Raw genomic sequence first — 23,680 nt, 5'->3', positions numbered from 1 at the left:
CTCACCATTAGAAAAGGCATTAGAAAAAGAGAGACTTATACTATGAGTTGGTTAAATTAATTTTAACTTTAGAGAAGTCTGTACATATAAAGAAAAATTGCCCCACCAATTTTTTTATGCCAAAAATGTTACTGTCCTAGAGTATTCTCTGAGTCCTTCCTTGCCTTACTGCTATTATAATTGATTATTATCTTCTAAGCCACCCTCTAAAATGACATCATCTGCTGGCTCTTTTCAAGCTAAATCAACATAAATAAGTACACTCATATGTGAGTTTCTCTGTCTTCCCCTGGTCTTATATGGACAACCCTGCTATTGTCTGTCAGCTGGGTAGAACATTTGTCCTTGACAATCCCTTGCTAACTGGACACCCCCTAATAATGAAAAATTATATATTTGGATAATACATTTAACATTAAAAAAAATAAAAAACAAACTCTCCTTTAACAACACATAAATAAATTACTATACTAAAACAGTGCTTTTTCAAAATATTCAGTTTAGGGGTGATGTATTGATTCCTGCTGCAGAGTGAAGAAGAGGAACAGAATAGGTACATTCTAGCTGAAATAATCATAAAATGCACCTTATGTGTTCTTATGGTGTTAATGTTTTTGTGTATTTCCTTTCTTATTTACGTTGTAGAAATAATTTAAAAGTAAGTAATATGTGAAGGTAGTGGCCACCTCTCGGCCCTTATGTCCTTGAAAGTAAATTCTTAAGTGGTTCTGAAACTTCATCATACGATTATACAACAGATAAGCAAGTGTGTAGCATATGATACTTTATATTTCATTAAGTGAAGGAGAAAAAAATTGGACTCTTTACAAACATTATACTATGGGCCATCATGAACTCTTACCTTTTCACCTTTTTCTCCCTTTTCTCCCTAAAACAACCAAAAATACAATTTTTGGACAGCTTTAGTAATTCTTTTAAGGTTTAGAATAAACTTTACCATAAAAGTCAAAAGTAGAAAATGTACCTTCATCCCTGGGTTTCCTGGAGGACCCTTAATAAAGAGTTATTATATGTTATTAAACACATCATATACAGTCTAATGTTACAAATTTTAAATTGTCAGTATAAACTACAAACTCACTGGAATTCTAATTGTCTTTAAAGCATGGGATGGCGGACCTGGTGCATCCTAAAACATAATAAGATGTTATTGATTTGGAGAAAACAACATAGATGTTAGCCTGATTTCTGCATCATGAATTTGGGAACAATTCTTTGCTTAGATTTATGCAAGTAGTTTTCAAAAAATATCATTTGATATCCACCACATGCTGTGTGGTTTACTCATTAATTACACCAATAAAGAAAAACAAATTCTAAGCCTAAAAAAGAAGAAAGATTCAGCTATTTTACATAAACAGACATTGTACAGTATGTACAGTAAAAGAAAGAAGTCTTGTAGTACCAGGATTCAGACATCTAATTTTGTTAGTTTGAATTTGTATCATGTAACAAAAATCACTAATAATAAAGATGCATATAATTATATCACAAAAGTCAATAAGCACTAAAGTTGAAATTCATCATGTGGAATTTTCACAATTATTGTCTTCATGTATTGAAGAAAATCACAACAAAGTCAGGTATTAAACCAATATTCTGTAATAGAGAACAGAGGCAGTAAGACACTTGCCTGAATTTCGTTTCACATGACATAAGAGCTACTAATATAACTTATATTAAAGAGAAAATATAAACTAAGAATATTCAGGGACTTTGCTTACCTCTTCTGGTGTAACTATGGTGGGGAAGTTTAGCAGCATAGGAGGTCCTGGTAAACCTGGTAGACCTTGCTCTCCTTTTGCTCCATCTTTCCCCTAAGAAAGAAAAATATATTAAGGTTTAAAATGACTGGCTGAATTAATTTTTATTATTCATATGCATCCTGCCTGATCAAGTAAAAACAATTTAGTGTACTTACATGTTTTCCTGGAGATCCCATTTCCCCCTTTTGACCCTGCCAAAACATTAAAAATAAATAGTCTTTAGTGATGTCCTGGATGCAACATATTAAGATTAACAATCTTCACAGCTTTGCCAAGGGAGCAATTCAATGAAATATGTATGCCTGAAACACACAGCTGAGTGTCTGAGAGGTGCTTGCATTCCATGCTGCATTCACTGCTAACTCAAAAGGGAACAGTCAATCATCACCAATCAGTTATGTCATTTTCCAGAAAAGAAGTATAATTGCTTAAATTTAAATGATGCATGTTTTCAGTAAAAGAAAAAGACAGAAAAGTCTGATTAGCAAGAATTAGACTACACTCTTCCAGAGATCTGTTGTCTAAATTTAGAATGTTATACAGTTTCCTGATGTTAAAATGATTGCTATAAATACAAAACAGGGTGAAGAATAATCTAGGAAAAAAAAAAAACATAAAATTTCTTTTGTGTAAATAAGGCAGACTGCTGTTTAGCACTTGCTTATTTCTGAAAAACAAACTTCTGATATTACATATGTGTTGTCCTTTGCCTTATCAGGCTTTTGATGTCAGTTTGGGAAGTAGACAGTATAAAAAATAAGAAATATACCAATGTGAAGCATAGTGCTTGTTTCTGCTTCATTTTCTTTTTAAACTTTTTGTTTAATTATTCATAATAGGTATAATTATTTCTTTGCTTTCCGACCAAATTCTGTTTTCTTTCATTCATATTTGCAAAAATTAAATATCTTTTTACTCTTTATAAAATGTTTAATTAAATTGATTTTAAAAATTGCATTACAGTGAATAAATTATATGAGAATTGTAAAATATGTATACGATACTACATCTCATTCATAACTTATTATATACCCTATCCCCTACTCATCCATAAAGCAAAGAAAGAGATTAGATTTAATTTGAAGCTATTACAGTTAAAATGTGTAAAGTAGTAATGCAATGCTTCAGCATCAAAGATGGAGTTTAAATGAGGGCAGGCTTCTCTAAAGGATGTACTATGTTATTAAAATAAATCAATAAAGTGTAGTCTTTTTCTTCAAAGTTTTTTATTTGTTTGTTTTATGGGTAAGGCCACAACTATTATAAATATGTTAATAATCAATGAATAGGATAATTAAATCCATCCTACCTAATCAAGTTTCTCTTGCACACTGCCTGCCCTTAAAACAAATAGAGAAACATTCTGTATGACTTCAATCACGGACTAGTTTATTGATTCAAGTTTAGCTTGAGAGAGGTCACTTCAACTTGTATATTTTGTATACAGCATTTTCTTGTTTTACATGTCAGGCTGCTACTCCTGTCGGCAAAATCGTTCCTCAAGCAGTTAGTTCAAGCTTTTGAAATGGCCGCAGAGTTCTACGCACATGTCTGTGTGCCCGGGTCTTTTGGTTGAATGTGCCATCACTACAAACTTATATAATATGTAATATTTTATATATGATAAATATAAATCTTTTATTTTAATTTTGTGAAAAACAGATTATATAAATAACACAATACAACATTTGTATAGAAAAAGGAAAACAATCATAGAATAAAGCAAATTTTAAAAATCTAAGTAAGTGAAAGTAAATAAAAGTGCTGAGCATCTGTTCTGTGTCCAAACTGGTGACCTGCATGCCTGGGGACTAAATTTTGACTTCTTAGACTGCTGTCTCACTGTTACCAACTCACCTGTTGCTGAATTGGTGCTGCTGATTTTGGCTGTGCAGTGACTACAGTGGAGCCTGGAAAACTGGATGCTGAATCATAAATGGTTGAATTGTCTAAACAATTTGAACCAATCTTTCCACTACTTACTACTGTCTGGCTTCTTCTCTTCTATCTGTTCTTTTTTTTCCCACTTTTTACTTCCAGACTCATAAATCTTCTCATGACTTATGCAAAACAACACTGATTACTTTTAATATTATTATCTAATCTAATATGAATAAATATCTGTTCATCAAATAAACTTCCGCAATAGAGATTGGGGCAAAACCCAAAAAAGAACCGTGTCATTGTAATGTGTCGATTCTTTTTCAAGGGGATTTCAACAGAGTTGTCATTGCAATGAGTATCTATATAAATGGGGGCCCAGGCAATTTCCTGCCTGGCCTGTCCTGTCACTATGCCTCTGTATTAAGATGCAACTAATAGTAGTAGTACCGAAATGAAATGAAACAACATTCCTCTGAGACCACTGTGCTACATAGACCACAGGAATACAGAAAAAATACACATTTTAACATAAAGTGCATGTGTGCAAGCATGTGCAAACATTGCAGGACATTACAAACACAGATAGTGGTATAAACGAAGACAGTGCAGCACCGACCAGTACACATTTATGATATCTACAGGTGCAAAAGATTAGCAGGTTGTGCCAAAATGCAACAAAATCTTAATAGAAGGAACAGGTGTAAACATGTAAACAAAGTAACAGTATGATAATAAATAAAATAATAAATATAAAGATATGATCTAGTTGAGTGGGAAGGTGTGTATGTGTTATCACTACTGTGATGGCCGGGATAGTTTGGCCCTCGCTGCATGATTGTGATAAAAAAAACTTATAAGATTTTCTATCAAAAACATAACTTGTATAGCTAAAAAGATAAAATATATATTACATTTTACACAACATGTTTGGTAAAAGTAATTGCATAGAAAAAGCATGAAGCTGCTATATATAGTGTCTTCTAAGAAGATATTCTCCCTAAATTGCTTTTGTATACTTTCTTTCCGGCTCTACATATAGGCTTTGTATTCATACCCTACACAGAGCCCATTACTGTCTACAATATTAGGACTGTCAAATCATGTCAATAAATATGTCTATTTTTAGACAGACTACCACAATCACATTCACTCTTCCTATTTTCCCTAACTTTACGGATTTAGAGTGTCAGCCATTACAGAGCTTTCACTCACTCATAATGTACCAGTATAGGGTCCCTGATATTTGTTCCTTTAAAATGACAGGGGGAAAACTGGAGGACCTAAAGAAAAATCTACATTACTGGAGTGGACATAAAAACTCCACACAAACAGTGACTGCACACCCAAGTCCTATGAGGCAGTTACATTAACCAATCTACCCATCCAGCTGCCCCTCAAAAAAAGAGCATTAATTACATTACCTGCTTTATTTAATTAGTAACACCCATTAAAAAACAACAAAAACCTAATGGTGGTTAATACATTGAATAAAGAAAACTACTAATTGTTATGTAATAAAAACATTAAGATGTCTCATTATAGGTTTAATAAGCATTGGCGCAGGTAACAGCAGAGTCTGGAGTGGATGTTAAGTCCATCACAGTGCACTCTTCTAATTTACACTCATTCATACCAGGGCAACTGGATATATTAACTGTAAAAAAAACTGCAGTGCACAAAGAGACAAGTACAAGGAGGAAATACAGAAAATCTTCATGGATAATGACTGGGTTGAGGTTTAACCTCAGCTTATTGGAGCTGGGGGAGAGTGGTATTAACCAAAGTGCCACTTTCTCAGTCTACAAATTTTATAAAAAAATTAATAATAAGGTCTGTTCAAGGATATGTTTGGTGAATTATGTGTAGTGATAGATATGAAATCACTGTTTTATTAACTTTAAAATTGATATAAAAAATGATACCTTTTCCCCTTCTTTTCCTGAAAAACCATTTTCTCCCTGCAAGTAAAAGTTAAAACATGATGCAAAATGTGGTCACAATCAATTCAGTAAAGCCATGGGTCATAAATGCCATAAATAGTAAAATTGAATGTAAAATAATAAATAAATAAAATATAAATAAAAAAAATGTCAATAAAAAACAACCTGGATTACAATAAAATCACAACAAAAATAAGTGTATATTGAAATTCTTACATCTTTTCCTGTAGCTCCACGTTTCCCATCTACTCCTGGCTTCCCCTGTAAAATAGTAAAACAAATGTAAGAAAGAAAGCATTAAAAGTCTGTATATTTCAACAGTTAAGAATCTATAAAAGGATAAACATACTGGATTGCCGGGAAGCCCAGGGACACCAGCAACTCCTACTGGTCCAGGTTCTCCTTTCTGTTTTAAAAAATATATCTGATTAATTGTTTGAATTACATTGGACAAAACACAATTAGACACAACACAAATATAAAAGATTTTAAACATGTTGTATAATGGACTAAATGTATTACAAATACCGAATTTTCCATGGGTACTGTTTAACATCATTCCCTGGGTTTATTCTTTTGGAACTGTTTCAGATTACATTCTTGTTTTATTGTATTTGGACTGTATTTCCAATAGATATCTCTACACCGCTCCTGCTGGGGAGCTTGTTTTTTTTGGACGTGCTCTGTCTCTAGGTATGTCAGAGGACTGGGACTTCGTGAAGTGTGGTATAGCCTCATGTGGGGAGGCAAAATGGGGGCGGGGGAGATAAAGAGAGCAAGCTATTTCTAATCTATCTTTTTAACCCTTACAATTATAAGTGGCAACACAACAATAGGCTTCATAGCAATAACTCCTGGCAAAATTGGAAATTAAATTTATAGCTATCTTATGTAGTAATGTACTACCTTAATTTAAGACTATAAAATGTCAACAAAAGTTCAGAAGCAATGTTTGTATGACTAAACAGTGAACTTTGTGAGCTGGAATGTCAAAGGTCTCAATCATGAATTAAAGAGAAAGAAAGCATTATTTCACCTAACTGGTCTAAACACCAAGATAGTATTTTTACAGGAGACCTCCTTATTAAGCAAGAATCCGTTTTGGTTGCAAAGAGATTGGACTGGCCAAATATTCCACTCCAGCTATACAAAGAAAACTAGAGGTGTGGGAATTTTAATACATAGAACAATTTCATTTCTAGTATCAGATGTGGTATCTGATTCTGAACAGCGATATGTGATCATTATGGGTAATGCCTACCCTGCCAAATTTTATAAAAAAATTCAATTAAGGCAGTTCCCCTTTTATTAGCAACATTTATAGAAGCCAGAGACAACAAAATTCTACCTCATACTTTTCACCAAGCATTACCGTCTTTCCTAAGAAAAATAAGGACTTACAATGTGCATCATACAGACCAATCTCACTTCTGAATAATGATGTTAAGATACTCTCCAAAGTTTTAGCTAGAAGGATTGAGAAAGTGCTTCCTTTGGTAATATGCATGGAAAAACTTAAACAAGCCTTGCATAGATGCTCTACCCAGCATCTCACTTTAGCAGGTAAAATTAACACTGTTAAGATGAATATCCTTCCTTAGCTTCTTTTTCAATTTCACAGCATCCCCATATACATTAATACCTGGGGCCTCATGTATAAATGGTGCATACGTACAAAAATGTTGCATACTCCTGTTTCCACAGTCACACTTGGAGTAAAGTGTGCTAGCTCAATCCCTGGCTTACGCAAGTTCTCCGCTTGGTTTTGCAAACTGGCGGCACCTAGCGTCAAAGCAATGCTTTTGTTCCAATGTGATTACCCTTTCTTTTTTAGATGTACATCCCTGATGTGGCTTTCTCAAATACACTGAAATTAACCACATATTATTTTAGTTTAAGGCATCTGATTGTAATTAACCTGTAACAATATAATGGTCCACAGAATGGCCAAACTATTCCAAATACCATAGCTGCTTTAGGTTTGTTCCTCTCATTGCACCACTCAGAGTATTTATATCACTGTATCTGAGTGAGAAATCATAGCTCTCAAGCAGCTGATCGGAAAGAGAATTTTTGGTATACAGCATCAAGCACATGTTGCCTCAGCCATGCTCTATTTCAGGGGTTCCCAAACTTTTCAGCTCACGAGCCCCAAAATAACCGTGCCAGTGACTCGTGACCCCCCTATATCCTCGGAAGTGGTTAAAATATACAAATGTTGCGCGCAACGGTGCACATGCGCCAATAGGCCTATCCAAACATGCGAATGACAAGACGAAAGAACACAATGGTCTAACAACCATATAATTTTTTTTAATAGTAATTTACTCATTTGTTTAATTTCAACAAAATATCTTATCCAAACAAGAGCATGACAACAAAAAAGAACATAACGCTCTAACAACCATATAACTTTTTTCATCCAGCTCAGAAAACATATCAATCCTTCCTATTTCAACTCGCTCAGTCCAGCGCTCAAGTTTTCTCTTGAATGCGTGGATTTTATCATTTAGCGAAATTATGTGTGTGTTCTCACCTTGAAATGACATATTAAGTCCATTCAGTTTTTCAAATATGCAAGCCAAATACGCTAGCCTTGTTAACCAGTCAGGATCAGTGAGGTGATCAGCGAGCTGGGACCCATGCTCCATCAGAAATAAGCGCACTTCGTCCCGCAGCTCAAACAAGCGGCAGAGCACATTCCCTCGTGAAAGCCACCTGACTTCTGTATGGAAAAGCAAGCACTCATGCTCCGATCCCAGTTCGTTACAGAGAGTGGCAAACAGTCTGATATTGAGTGGATGCGCTTTTATATTGTTGACCATTTTTATCGAAGTCTCAAGAACACGTTTAAGTTCTGGGTCAAGTGTTTTGCTCGCAAGAGCTTCTCTGTGTATAATATAATGCGTGAATTTTACGTGAGGCGCCACTTGTAAGACTCTTGCTTTAAGACCTTTCTTTTTCCCCAGCATCGCTCCAGCACCGTTTGTACACACACCGACGCACTCGCTCCAAGACAGTCTGATGGCTTTTTAATTTGCATGTTTTTTTTTAATGTAACTATTAACTACTAGTTTTTATCTTTTGTTAGTTATGGATAAAATGTTATTTCTAAAAAATTTAATTAATTAATTTCTAAAAAGTTTTAAAAAAGTATTTAATTTCTTGGAAATCATCTCGCGACCCCCCCCCCCCCCAATGTCTCACGACCCCCCAGAGGGTCGCGACCCCCACTTTGGGAACCACTGCTCTATTTGAACTGTTCCTATACGGCAAACACTTCAAAGACTTTCCTGTAGGGACCTTGTGGTTTAGAAACAGTTTCATCCCAAGAACTCTAAACGCACTCAATCAGTCCATCAAGTGCTACTTATAGAACTGTTTGTACCTATCAGTACAATTACCTCACTGTAAACTTGAGATGCAGTTATAATATTGCACAACCTGAGCCACTTTATAAAGCGCATGTTTACATATGATGATATCATTGTTAAGATGAAATGCAGCAAAATATGTTTTTATATTATACAGATAAAATTTTAACATCATTTAAATAATCTATATTGTTAATAATTAAACATGTGAGGACACGATGTCGCAGCGCTAGCGACGAGCTGGCGCCCTGTTCAGGGATTGTTCCTGCCTTGCACTGTATTCTTGCTGGCATGACACTGGATGGATAGATGGATAGAATAATTAAACATGTACTATGAAGATATTTCAATGTTCCTTAAAAGTTTTGAAGAATTGGCGTTCTAAGGTTACAGATGGCTTTACATCTACAGAGCTGATTGTGTGATGATTGGGTACTTGGAGAAAGAAAAGGAAGGACAGGAATAGGAGTTTAGTATGTTTGAAAGAGACAGTAGTGCTGCAATAAGGTCGCACACAGCAAGCATCTTGCGTGATGCAGGAACAATCTCTGGACGGGTCGTCAGTTCATCACTATCACTGCGCCACCATGTTCCCATGTTTAATACATGGTTTAATTCCTACCATCATAAAAATGATATCAAGTATACATCTCAGTATTTAATTTATTCAGAAAGCTGTAATATCATGAATGTAATGGATTCTGTGTCCTGTCAGAGGAAGAGAAAGCTTGTTTAAGAAGCACATAGTGATTCACACACATAAAGCACAAAGAAGAATACATACAACACAAATCATTTAACATGCTACTTTAGTTATGATGGTATTTGAGAAACTAGTAAATTAAACAATTTTAAGATGAAGTTTATGATGTTCTACTTTAATGACAAAATAAACTATGTGATTAAAGTGGAAATTTCGAGATTAAAGTTGATATTTTGAGGTTTTTTTTGCCACTGTGTGCCTATGTTTTGTCATTTCTCTGTACCCTAATAAGCTTCCATATGACTCTCAGATGGTGGGCTACAACTCGCCTTTTCACGGCCACTTTGATATCTGACATCTTTTTTATTTGGGGCTCTGTGCAACTTTGTGAACTTGAACTTTCAAGTTTCTCCGACACTCTATATCACTCAATCAACTTCCTTTTGTTGTTTATATCACTGTTTAAACCAACAAATAGAATGTTTTTCTTTGCCTCCACTTAGTAGTCGCTGAAATTCTTCTATTTTCCCGCGTGATTTTGCCATTGTCTTTTCACAGAACGCTGAGCTTAAAGGCTATTTATATTGATTTGCATATTCAAAGAGGCGTAATTCTGGATGGAGTTGAGGAGTGGCGGCAGGCACGTGCGTTACTTTTCACGCTGACTGGGATTTATATAGCGGAAGAACGTGGAAGTTGGCATACACATAGATTCATACATCTAGATTTTTTTGTTCATACGCACATTTCTGCTTTTGTCCGTATGCCATGTTTTAGTGTGAATTCTAAGCACGGCGTTATGCATGAGGCCCCTGGACATTAACACAAATAGATGTATACACACGGACTTGGTCTGCAATAGAAATAAAATCCTGCAGTACTTCTTTATACTCCTTGCTTTGTGCCCCAATATATACAAGTTATCGTCAATATACTAACAACCCAGTTGTCCTTCATTGACTCATAATATGGAACCAATGTAGAAAGTACTTCATGATACAGAAGCCATTATCTGTGACACCTCTGCACAAAAAACACCTTTTTACACCTTCTCAAACTTACAGTTTTTAATGTTTGAAAAACGTACAGGAGATTTGTAAATAGATAATGTCTTTACATCCTACGAACAATTATACTCCAAACTTAGCTTCCAATCAACACAATTTGCCACTATTTCCAAATTAGAAATTTGCTATACAAAATCTGCCCAATTTTCCTCAACTCCCATCTACTTCTAGAAGACATATTGATCAGTTTTGAGGACTTAGACAGGATTTCTATAATATATAAAAACTTTTTAAAGTCCCTTCCTTTCAAAGATCCCAGAATACAGTGGGAAAAGGATCTCTTACTACACATTTTAGAAAAGGAGTGGAAGGGAGCCATGCACAGAATTCACTCTTTTATTGAGTACATCTATCTTTTTTTAAAATTGCCCAAAATGTTTCCAGGGCAAGATCCAACATGCTAACATTGCAATCAAGCTACAGCCTCACTTGGCCACATGTTTTGGGTGTGTACCAAATTAACATCATTCTGGACCAAAATCTATAAATGCCTATCAGATAGCGTTGGTGTCACAATCGCTCCTAATCCATTAACAGCTGTGTTTGGTGTACTCCCAGATAGGCGTAATAGCACGCAGACTTATCTTGCTCAACTTTAGGAATCCAAGCCCTCCTCTGTTAAGTCAGTGGGTAACTGATGTTATATACTATTTGAACTTAGGAAAAATCAAATTCTCACTAAGAGGATCTGTTCAAAACTTTTTAAAAACCTGGCAGGATCTAATCAATAACATTTTAGAAAAAACATTCACATTGGGAAAAAGGATTCTTTTCCCAATTTTCTACTCTTAAAGTTTTACTCTGGCTGTTGGCCTTCTGTTTCTCTTGGATGATGGTTGAATTTAATTTAGTTTTGTTAAGTTTGTCTTGTTTGTATAGAATGTTACTAGCTTTTAATAAATTCAATAAAAAATACAATAATAATAAAAAAAGAATTTTCCAGTATTTAAGATATAATTTATTCTTGGTGTCTCTATATGAATGATGATGCTTCCTGAATACGGGTAGTATGACCTCACGTTGTTTGTGTCATGGGGTTCCAGTATTCTCCAGTGGTCTAAAAAAATTTGTCTATGATAAATTATCACTAGTACATGTACACGCAGTGCATTTAACATTTGCTTTACTGTTCCAGGAACACACATAACATGCAGATTGATAATTCTAATTGATGTTCAAAATACATAGTTAATAATTGAAAAGATTAATTAACTGGTTCATTTCTCATTTTGGCTATATTGGAAATATATTTAAATACAAAAGAATGTTAGAAAATCCAAGTTGAGTTACAACATTTAAGATATAATTGGTTACATTTCTTTTTGTTTTTCAAATGAATTTGAAAAAGGTAGGTGAAGAGACTTGCTCATGGTCACACAATGTCAATGGCAGGATTTGAACCCACAACTGCAGGGGACTTTAGTCTAAAGCCTTAACCACTAAACAAACTGCCTAATAAAAACATTTATTGAAAATCAGAAAAATGTTTTTTCATTTTTGATCATGTAAACATATAGCATTTTTAAATATTCAACATTGATTGCATGCATGTAATTCAGTATTTAAAATTTCTTAAAGTCAGCCTGTAAAATGCACTGTAGTATCTTCATGTGCAATATCTGGAGCTTGGCAATGTACATAGACATGTACAGAATATCTTTGTTTCCACTTTTAAATATTTCATTCAGATGTTATTTTCAAATTAATTTAAATGTCTTAAATAAAATACAGTGCACTGGGTTGTTCTAGTATTCTGTATTTGTAAAGAGTAACACTTACAGCTCCTGGTTCTCCTTTCCTTCCTGGTTCACCCTATGTTATAAAAACATATTTAAAAAAGGGTGACTAAAATTATGCATTTGTTTGCAAAACACAACATGGTCAATACATAAAAATTTCAAGAAGCCATTTGAAAATAAAAGGTCATAAGATCAAATAAAATCGTGAATTAATACATCACATTAAAGGACAATTTAGAATGGCATGTCATGTGATCTTGAGAAAACCTTAATGGTATGCCTGCACCATGCAGAATGTGTAGCAAAATACATCCTCATAGGCCTTAATCCCTCACACACATTTTTCACTGACAAAATCATGAAGGAGACAACTGTAACTCTTAACAGTAAAGATTACAAATTTTAATTGGACAGTGGACAGATGTTTATCAATTCTTTGAATAACTTCAGGATTGAATTTTAAAAGAGACAAAAACCATTGCTTCGTATTTATGATTTCAGGAGATTTTCATTTGAAAGTCCACTGGTAGAATCAAACAAAATGTATTTTTGACAAGAGTTAAAAAAACATCAGTGGATTGAGTCACTTGAAGTGGAAGCACTTTGAAAAGAATATTATGGGAAGATGAACTTGGAAGAATGATTACAGGAAATGAAAAACTGAGTTAGTCCACTAACATATGCATAAAGAGCAAAGAACATACTGTAAATGCCCATTTCATATTATAGAACAGCCTAGTACATATACCATTTTGGCATGGCTTCAGCTTATCATGGTTGCTATCTGCATTCACCTTGCATTTCCATGGGCAATGATTTAATGTATTTTCAGACACACACAAGTAAGAGGAAGCTACAATAAGGGCAATATCTCCTCTTAGCATTAGAGGTCACTGTCAGTAGCACCTTCTCCTCTTCTGCCTACCCTTGACTGCTGATGTAATTTTCACCTATTCTTGAAATGGAAGTCCCACCCTTTCTGCTTCAGATGGGAAATAAAGAACATCAGCACCAGAAGTGTCAGCAGTCATTTGTGGATCCCTCGTCTTAGTGGACCCATCAGTACCACTTCATTTTTTTCTCCATTTTATTGTACATACTGACTGGGTAGCCCAACCATCTTCCTGTGTTTTGTTTGTAATCACCTTAATGACTGACTACCTACAGTATACTATAACACATGACTAAATTATTTTTTGCATTTTCAAATGAGCAAAGATGTTTGTGCTTATTCAGCATCATGCAATAGGAGACAGATGTGATGTCTGTAGGGACTCTAAAGTGTGAGAAGCAGGATGGTACTTTCTGAGACTAACCAGTTTTAACAGTGAGATGTAAGAGTAGGAAAATACAGAAAGCAGTGTTTAAACATGCTTCATGCCAAGAATGCAACTTTAACACTTTCAGACAGATGTACTTTTCTCTTAACTTTTTCTTGGGCTTCAGACATATAATGCTTACTGTGCTTAATTCTTAGAGTACAATATTTAGAGGAATATTGCATATCCTTCTGAATGTGTTATCCTAACTCCTGAGCCCTCTCAGGATACCACATTTGCACAGATCTAAGAATAAATAGTAAAATCTTTAAAGCCAACCCATTCACTTACTTTTGGCCCAGAAGGTCCCAGTGGCCCAGGTAATCCATCCTTTCCATCAGCCCCATTTTTTCCTGGAAGCCCTGCACCTCCCTATTAAAAATAAATGCATTAATTTTTGGCCTAATTTACTCATTACAGACATTTTCTTCCTGTAGCTTGACATATAAAATCTTTAAATATATATGCATAATAAATTATTGTCTTGAAACACTGTAATAAACACTACTCCCTTCCTCAGAATTAAATGTGTTTGAAAGATACACATTTAAAAACTTACACCAATGCTTGAATGTTGTATAGCACATTTTTTTCATTGGCTACGCACAACGGAAATTTGAATTACAAACTTGCTATTCACTGAATCCTCAAAGCAGCAGTTTGTTTTTAATATTTATAAACTTATTGTAAAAATGCTTAGGAAAGAAAGAAGATTGATTATACTGTACATAAAGGCATTACAGCAGCACACTAATATCTTATTTTACCTATTAAAATTAAATTAAGAGGAATGATGCATTCAATTCTATCCTTGCTTTGGAAAAGTAATATAGTTAAACTGTAGATATACTTCAGTTGAATGAAAATTTTATTTTTAAGATGTTCCTTTGAATCCTGAAAATACACTTGAACAATTCTCAGTGTTCAGTAAATGAAGAAACATGCCTTGAGCATTTTTAAGAAGAAAGAATCAAACTCTAAGGAGTAAGGACAAAGTCTTAAATCTTCTTGTAATAAGAAACCACAATATGCCATTATAAAGGTTTCACTTTTCGCTCAGTGGAATTTCTTTCTAATATACATCAACTTGAATCACTTTTGTTTTGTTCCCAATGGTAGAAATATTAATGCTATGTTCTAAAGCTGTAATTCTTACTAAGCAATCTCTCTGGGTGCTGCCTTGCTTTGAATGGTACTGTAGCATTCATACAATATTCTCTTTTTATTTTCTTTTTTGTTCAAAGGATGTAGTGACAGTATATACTCATTGACTCACGTTTTTTCCTTCCACTGAGATCTGTTTTTCATTTCCCTACATTTCAACTGAATTTAAAGTAGAAAATGATAAAATGTGCATATGTAAAGATAATATCAGTTCCAAAATTCTTCTTTTTTTCTGCTGGTTATTGCAACAGGTATCTGTGATAATGATGTAAATATACTGAATGAGATACACAAAGAGAACTAGTTTGGTTTAATGGACTTCTGTTACTTTATTTTGCAGCATCTGATATACTCTGTAACATGTTGGTGTGATCACTCCATCTTACAGTGCTAATTCCATGGAATCTAAGCAGGAAGAAATAAATCTGGGTTTTTGAGCATGAGGGCATTACTTTTAATGTATGAAGTTGAAAACAGTGATGTAATGTCTTTGTCATGCTGTTTTAATTTCAAATATCTGAGGATGGAGAAGTCAGATCACTATATTGTTAACAAACATTAATATCTCAGACTTGACAGAATGGTTGATATTTTTAGAACTGTATAATTATTGAATTTGGGGCTTCATAAATTGTAGCACTGTACATTCTCTCACTGATAGCTGCATACACATTAAGATGAATTCTTACACAATAATTTTAGATAATTTTAATAATTTTACACTAATTTTAGACAATCAGCCTGGCCTACTGGCTATTGCACTAAACTTTAAACCAACCTGTCCATAACTAAACCACTTAAGCATCCTGTTAACTAATCATAAAATATGTCAACAACCATAGAGTTTGTATGTCATTACTGCATAAAATAGCACAGGCTTATAAAAGTCAGTAAATAAAACCAGGATTATTTATATTTTTTTCAGTATGATCACAGCAACCTTGTGTTTATGTTGGATTGTTGTTCATCTGTTATGTTTTACAGAAGTAATACAAAGAATAAGCCAAATAGTATGCATTTTGGTAAAACTTTAGTTCAGATATCCTTTATAAGCAGCTGCTAATTATTGCCTATTATTGTTTATGAGAAAATTAATAAAATATTTATATGCTATTTATAAATGCTTTATAATGATACTTAAACTAAATATGAACCATGTTTTGAGGGGAGTTTTTCTGAAAACCAAGATGCTCTTAAGAGTGCGAAGCTCCCTCCATGGCAAAAGATAATGTGAGATTGGATGTGTGTGGATTTTCTGGTTAATTATTCACAGCTATGTTGAATTTGGTGCCAGAAGTGTTCTGTAAAGGAGTTCCAGACAAAATGGGTGTGATGCCTCCAAAATGAGCTACAAAGCAGGTTGGGACTCTTACCAGCTTACTTAGATAAGGCTCATCCCAAGAGTGCTAGTTCCCAAATCCTACCTGCTGGCTTTAACCTACACAGGCCTAGAATATGAGCTAAACTTGAAAGCTGAAAATGCAAAGAAAGCCCCAGAACTATGCCAAAATACAAGGGAAATCAAAAGGGCAACAATTAATCCTTAGAAAGTGAAGATTTATTTTTAAACAAAATCACAAAATACAACAAAATACTTAAAAGAGCAATAAAGGATTTTCCTAAAAGCCAATCAAAAGGCAAAATCACAATCCAGCAACAACATCTAATAAAATAGGAGAAAAAATCCAATACTTCAGAAAACTGATGAAATAAAAATACTAACAGTAAAAACCAACACAAACTCAATAATCTACTTCTAAGTCTGACTTTCTGACTGCAAAATAAAGCCAGGTACAAAGAATGGCAGTGCATCTAACATGACAGAGCACCAATATCAAAAAATAAGCCAAACTAACAATGTAACATAAAAGCATGGAAATAACAATTCAAAATAAAAAAAAACAAAACAGAAAATATGAGGAAAAAACTGACTGTAACACAATAAGCAGGAAGTATGACATTTTACGGATTCTTATCTTTTATCTCTAGAGGTGTCACAAGAACATATGTAAAACGAAGGCAGTTGTGACACTTTGTAACTACTGATTAAGGAAAGTCAAGTTAAATTGTGCAGCTTATAGATCATTTCCAAGTAGTTTTAAGAAATATTGCAAAGGAATTTCTGTTAATTCTGGTGAACTACTATATAATGTAACTTAGTAACACTAAGTTCTGTGTGTCCAGTCCCTCAGAGCAATCTGGTTGGTCAGTTTGGCTTTAGTGATCTAAAAAGAGGGGAAGTATGAATGTGAGACATATGAGGAGGAGTAAAGGAGAGTGCTATGAGAATCCCCTTCAAAGATGAAAAATATAAAACCAGACAGGTGGCGAGAAAGGTCCCTTAAAAATTATGACAGTCTGAGAAGCAGGCTTTATGGGATTACACTTGAGAAAGTGAGCATCAGTTGGCACACAGAGTAAAGGCACTAAAAGTACACGTAGGGCAAGGGATAGCAAATATTGTTAAATTATTCTATTATGCGTCAGGTACTATGGCTAGTAGTGCGTAATTTAACAGAATAGTTGACGTTTAAATGGAAAAACCTAATCCTTGTTTCTCATTCAGATATTTTTAGACCTACTGATTATGATGCCGTAGTGTATCATGGCAGTTTTGGTCACATGGCAGGAACGAACCATGCATGCAAAACCAGTCATTTAATGTAGTGTTTCACACACCCTCTTACTTATACTGGGTTAATTTAAAGTCACTTATGAAACTAACTTAAGTGTCTTTAGGACAAAGCCATGGTACCCAGCAAAATTCCCACATAGTTTTGGGAAATAAAGCAAACCTACACAACTAATAAGCAGGCCAGCATTTAACTTTGGTCTACCACAAATGTTTATAGGATTTTTTTTTTGCATTTGTAAAAAATGCTAGTTTTCAAAATATACCTCCAGCCAGATATGTACAGCAGCATTCAGTTTTCAAAGATATATTTTGAAATTCTTTTTGCTCTTTTCAACGACAACAAAATGTCAAAAATATTGTGAACCTACCATTGAAGTTTACATCAAAGGACCAATTAATCGATGGAATTAAGTTGCAACAGTTAATACTTACTGCAGTATGCTAGTAGCCATCTTGAACAAAAATGACATGGCTTTATATATTGTCATTAAATAATGCTTTTCATATTTTTAAATGACTTTTTACATTGGCAGATTTTTTTTTTATTTTGTCAATAAAATTCTGAGGGTGTCTTCCTCCTAAAAAGGTGCTGAGCCAAAATAATACTAGCTATCACTCATTCCTTTCACTCAGAGAAGTCATTTGTCATAACAAGGTTTATAGGCTTTGCTTTACAGATGCCCCAGAACCAGACTGTCAGTAAAGGTAACAGTTTACAAATACTAAAATGAATTTATTATCAGGTAGTGAATAATGAAAGGTAAATTTACTGAACATATTATAAACACAGATCCAATAAAAATTTACATATACAGTATATTAATAGTTTTCTTTTTCTCGCATAATTATTGTATGATAAAATTCCTATGAAGAAAATGAAAAGGTATAAAAAAAAATAGGTTTGAGAGCAAAACTTTACAGTGATATCAAATTGTTTTCTAACATGGTGATAACATTTAATTGCAGTACAGAATGTTTTAAACAAAGTAGTCAGCTTTTCTGTCTCTAACCTCATAAGGACCTGCGTATTTAATATAGAGTTGTGGAGAGCCAGTGATCAGAGCACTGAGTAACAGGCAGCCGAGCACCAGGCATTGTAAGAGGAGGCAGTCATCTTAACAGCTCATCATTGAACTTAAGGTGAAAATGCAATAATTTATAATCCAAAATAAAAAAGCAGAATAAATAAGAAAAGCCGAGATGATATAAATCATACAAAAACATCTTATAGGAATTTTGTAATCTAATGATTCTTTTTAAAAAAATCAGTATGTTTAATATTTTGTCATAGCTTGCAGATAATATTTTTTCAATGAGGCATGAGTCATTGCAACTTGAAATCAATTTGAGTGCCATGAGTAACAAACTTAATTTGGAATATGACTCTCTTTTTATCTTCACTATACCTTTTCAATTATAGAAGATTTGTCACATCTTTACCAGTGACAATATTATTTACTTATTTATTGTTTTGTGCGCTAACATTTCCCACAATGATGTAGGATACATGAAATAATATCCTTCTCAAATTTAATTTTATGTACAGTATAAAATGTTCTGTGGTGATTTTCCAAGTAACACTTTCTAAGATGATGACTCTGCCCCAGTGACATTTTGTAAGAAAGCCTTAAATCTTTTCAAAATGCCATTAAAAATAATTTTCTTCACAAAAGTACAGTATGTTTCCAATTATTATCTCATAGTGTGTGCAAATATACATTGATAAATATTCAGGTAGAAAGCAATTGTCAGTTCATGTTTCTTTATGTTGAAAGTAAACAACTACAATATGTGCAACTTAACTATTTAATTTAAATTTAATTAATCTATATTGTACTGTATATACAGTTTTGGGATATAAATGCAAATTCAGATGTGGAACATTAATAGGGACCTTTCTGAAGAGTGTTACTACTGTAATCAAAGCAAAATGTGCTAAGTGTTGCTGATCACAATAACTTGGTAAAGGTGAAAAATGTTTGCCATACTTTGCGTTTGATTTCAGCCTTTACCTCTACAATGGTAAAATTCCAATAAAGGTTTTAAGACTTTTGAAATTCACTGTATGTTGAAAACAGACTGCAGCCTTTTTAAGGACATATTTGTTCATTATCATTCCCTAAAACATTATGTATTATCATGTATACCAAAAGGCTCATTTGTAAAGAGCCAACTTATGCTCACAACTATGGAATTTGGAAAACCACATAGAAAGTTACAGTAGTCAGATATACATAAACAAACTACATACTATTTCAAAGAGTAATCAAGCAAAATGACACCTTTTATTGGCTAACTAAAAAGATTACAATATGCAAGCTTTCGAGGCATCTCAGGCCCCTTCTTCAGGCAATATGTAATCATGATGATCTTGTCTGAAGAAGGGGCCTTAGTTGCCTTGAAAGCTTGCATATTGTAATCTTTTTAGTTAGCCAATAAAAGGTGTTATATTGTTTGACTTCTCACTACATTCATAATGGCTTAACACGGTACAACACCCTAGTACTTTCAAAGAGTAAAAAATATATGTCCGTAATCTATGTAAAATTAAAATAATAATATGGCAGGAAAAGTAGCTTAGTCAGAGCATGCATTGTAGTCTTATAACTTAGGACCTCTTTGGGGCACAGTGGTAGAATTGTGCTCCACAAATTGACCTTGCAGAGGATGTGAGATATTGTTTGTGATAGATAGCAACATTCTTCTTTTTGCTGCATTCTTTTTTCTGCTGATGGTGCCAGTCCATCGCAGGGCAATTTATCCAAATTACCTAACAATGCATGTCTTTATACTGTGGGAGGAAACTGGTGTAGACCCATGCAGACACAGAGAGAACACTCAAAATCTATGCAGGGAGGACTCCAGACACAAACCTGGGTCTTGTTACTGTGAGGTAGCAGCACTACCACTGCATTAATTTACTGCCCAGATTATATGTCACTGTGGTGAAAAACAAATTTTATAAGGAATAGTGCCCTGCTCTGTATTCTTCTGTGTAATCTATATATTAAAATTCTAACAGGTGTAATTTCAGCTTATACTCTATCAGAGTTCAAGATACTATGTCTTTTGAAAATTTGTATTATCTGAAATAATACAGAAAAACTATCAGAATTTGAATTGCATTACATCTACCGTTGGCTAAGAAAATTACAATATGTAAATAATTTGACCATGAAGCGAGGTTGACACCATTACAAATTTAACAGGAGGAGACTGCATGTTTATTGGAGGAAGGGGGTGTTGAGAGGCCATTGTGTCATTATAATACAAATAAAGCCCTCGTTATTTTTGATCCACAAGTAGAAGAGTTCAGGTATCTCGAGTTCCTTTTTACAAGTGATTGAAAAAGTGGACTGGAGCAGTGGCAGCTGTTCTATGGGCGCTGTACTGGTCTGTAGTGTTGAACTGGGAACAAAGTCTAAAGACAAAACTCTCAGTTTATCAGTCAACCTACATCCCTATTCTCACCTATGGTCATTAACTGTAAGTAATGATCAAAAGAATATACAGTAGCAGTAATAATTGTTTTTGCAAAAGGGGGAGCTGGCCTGATACTCCGTGATAGTGTCTGAAGCGCAGTGATTCGATTATCCATATCGAGAGGAGCTAGTTGAGATAGATTGGGCATGTTGTAAGGATCAGAGCTGCTCAAGGCACATTTCACTGTGGAGACCCTGTGACAAAGGGAGGGATTATATATCTGGACTGGCTTGGAAAGGCCAGGAAATTCCCCAGGTAGAGCTGGAATCTGTAGCTGGGGTCAGGGAAGTCGAGGATGACCTGCTTATCATGTTGCACCAGTTAAAGCAATTGAGAAGATCAGATGATGTGCAAAATATGCCTGAGAGTGCATAAGCAACAAAATACTGCAGTGCAGCACTGTAGGATCACACTGCAACAACCAAAGTCACCTTGCATCATTCAAACTTGAATAAGGTGGTACAGGTCCACTTCACATACACAGAAAACAAACTCAGCAACATTATTTTTGATTTATAATAAATATGCCTGAGAATGGCAAAGAGAACATTACCCTACAAAACACAACACTGCAGGATAGCACTGTAACAAGCCAAAGTAGGTTGTATTGATCAAATATGTAAGTTGCTCTGGTTTTGGTTTTCATTTGCTTTTTCAATATGTGTTGGAAGTTCATTTGTAATTTTCTCCCATTTATTGAATGAGTTGCTAATTGGCACAACCAGCACCAAATATTTTCCTATGTTGCATTTTGAGTTGCCTTCTCTAGTCAACTCTTTTATATTAATTGAGTGAATCTTGACAGCTGGTATTGTGACAATAAATATATTGTTTCAGTGAGAAACTCTTGCTGGGTTCATACTAGTATACAGTACTTTCACTACTGGACTATTTCAGAAAATAAAACTTCAGACTCTGAGAGAAAATGTTCTTTAAACTGCCGGCCTATATAACTAGGACATTCTGACACTGAGAAAATTAGATCATATATAACCTTCATTTTTTTTACTCTGATAACAGGTAAAACATAAGTCTTATTTCTTTAAACCCAGTATTAACTTGTGACTCTTAACTATTTTGGGACTTTACATAATGCTTAATATAATACAGAGGTGTGTTTCTGGAGTATATACAATAATTTATCTATATGCTGATTGGTGTGTTTGAAATGCTTTGTAGTCATTACATGTAGATGAACATAGCTGAATAAAGGAAGCTTTCTGTTAGATTTCTTCAGTTTTCATGAAAGCATCACTGAGCTCCTGGGCAGTCTGAGGTGCAACCTGGCGGCATCGGATGGACCGAAACATAATGTCCCAGAGGTGTTCTATTGGATTTAGGTCAGACGGACGTGAGGGCCAGTCAATGGTATCAATTCCTTCATCCTCCAGGAACTGTCTGCATACTCTGTGCACCAGGAGGAACCCAAGACCCACTGCACCAGCATAGGGTCTGACAATGTGTCCAAGGATTTCATCCCGATACCTAATGGCAGTCAAGGTGCCGTTGTCTAGCCTGTAGAGGTCTGTGCATCCCTCCATGGATATGCCTCCCCAGATCCATCACTGACCCACCACCAAAGTAGTCATGCTGAACGATGTTACAGGGAGCATAACGTTCTTCACGACTTTCATGTCTGTCACATGTGCTCAGGGTGAACCTGTTCTCATCTGTGAAAAGCACAGGACGCCAGTGGTGGACCTGCCAATTCTGGTATTCCATGGCAAACGTCAATGAAGCTCCACAGTGCCGGGCAGTGAGCACAGGGCCCACTAGAGGACGTTGGGTCCTCAGGCCACCATCATGAAGTCTGTTACTGATTGTTTGGTCAGAGACATTCATTATTATTTATTATTATGAATAAAAAGTGTTCCTTTAATTTTTTTAACAGTATATATTTAAACATTTATTGACACTTCTCATTTTGGTAATTATACATTAAAATGTTTTATATTTTTTGTGGAGTTTGTGGTGATTTAAAAAAGTTTTTCCTGAAATCACTTGAAACTGTCCAGGAATAAGTTGAGTTTGATGTGTACATACAGTAAGTGTGTCCTGTGATGGACTTTTGTCTAATTTAGGTCTGGTTCCTTCCTGGCATCTGATGCTGCTAAAATAGATTCTTTTATTTGGAATTTCATTAATTGAAATTTCAATAAATGGGGTATAAAAATGGATGGATGGACAGACTCTTAACTATTTTGGGACTTTACATAATGCTTAATATAATACAGAGGTGTGTTTCTGGAGTATATTATTTATCTATATGCTGATTGGTGTGTTTGAAATGCTTCGTAGTCATTACATGTAGATGAACATAGCTGAATAAAGGAAGCTTTCTGTTAGATTTCTTCAGTTTTCATGTTGTATTAACAAATGAATGTGGAATTTCATAAGTTGATGTAAATAAAGGACTTCTGTGTTTGGAGTTAATAAATGATAATGGCTAAGGACTCTTCCTTATCTTCTAAGTATTTTACACAACAAAGAGAAATCAACAAATTAAGGAAATTTGAATGTCTTGATATACATACCAGTCCATTTCCTGGAGGTCCTGGTTTACCATCAGGTCCCTATAATTAAAT

The 23,680-nt window shown here is 34.5% G+C and overlaps 1 protein-coding gene across 1 annotated transcript in view; it reads right to left on the bottom strand.

Annotated features, from left to right (window-relative positions):
- The window catches only part of col7a1l (collagen type VII alpha 1-like), a 548,766-nt gene that overhangs the window by 206,346 nt on the left and 318,740 nt on the right, over nucleotides 1–23,680 (bottom strand). Inside the window, exons 57-67 of the mRNA XM_051929632.1 lie at nucleotides 23,630–23,668; nucleotides 14,105–14,185; nucleotides 12,535–12,567; nucleotides 5,961–6,017; nucleotides 5,828–5,872; nucleotides 5,594–5,629; nucleotides 1,943–1,978; nucleotides 1,746–1,838; nucleotides 1,103–1,150; nucleotides 986–1,012; nucleotides 863–889 (exon numbers count right to left, since the gene is read on the bottom strand). Of these exons, the coding sequence (XP_051785592.1) occupies nucleotides 863–889; nucleotides 986–1,012; nucleotides 1,103–1,150; nucleotides 1,746–1,838; nucleotides 1,943–1,978; nucleotides 5,594–5,629; nucleotides 5,828–5,872; nucleotides 5,961–6,017; nucleotides 12,535–12,567; nucleotides 14,105–14,185; nucleotides 23,630–23,668 (522 nt within the window). The remainder of the gene's footprint in view (nucleotides 1–862; nucleotides 890–985; nucleotides 1,013–1,102; nucleotides 1,151–1,745; nucleotides 1,839–1,942; nucleotides 1,979–5,593; nucleotides 5,630–5,827; nucleotides 5,873–5,960; nucleotides 6,018–12,534; nucleotides 12,568–14,104; nucleotides 14,186–23,629; nucleotides 23,669–23,680) is intronic.

Source organism: Erpetoichthys calabaricus, chromosome 1 (genome assembly GCF_900747795.2).
Source record: "Erpetoichthys calabaricus chromosome 1, fErpCal1.3, whole genome shotgun sequence".
Classification (NCBI taxonomy): Eukaryota; Metazoa; Chordata; class Cladistia; order Polypteriformes; family Polypteridae; genus Erpetoichthys; species Erpetoichthys calabaricus.
Note: the sequence above shows the minus strand (reverse complement) of the source record. Positions and strands in the feature narration are given on the sequence as shown.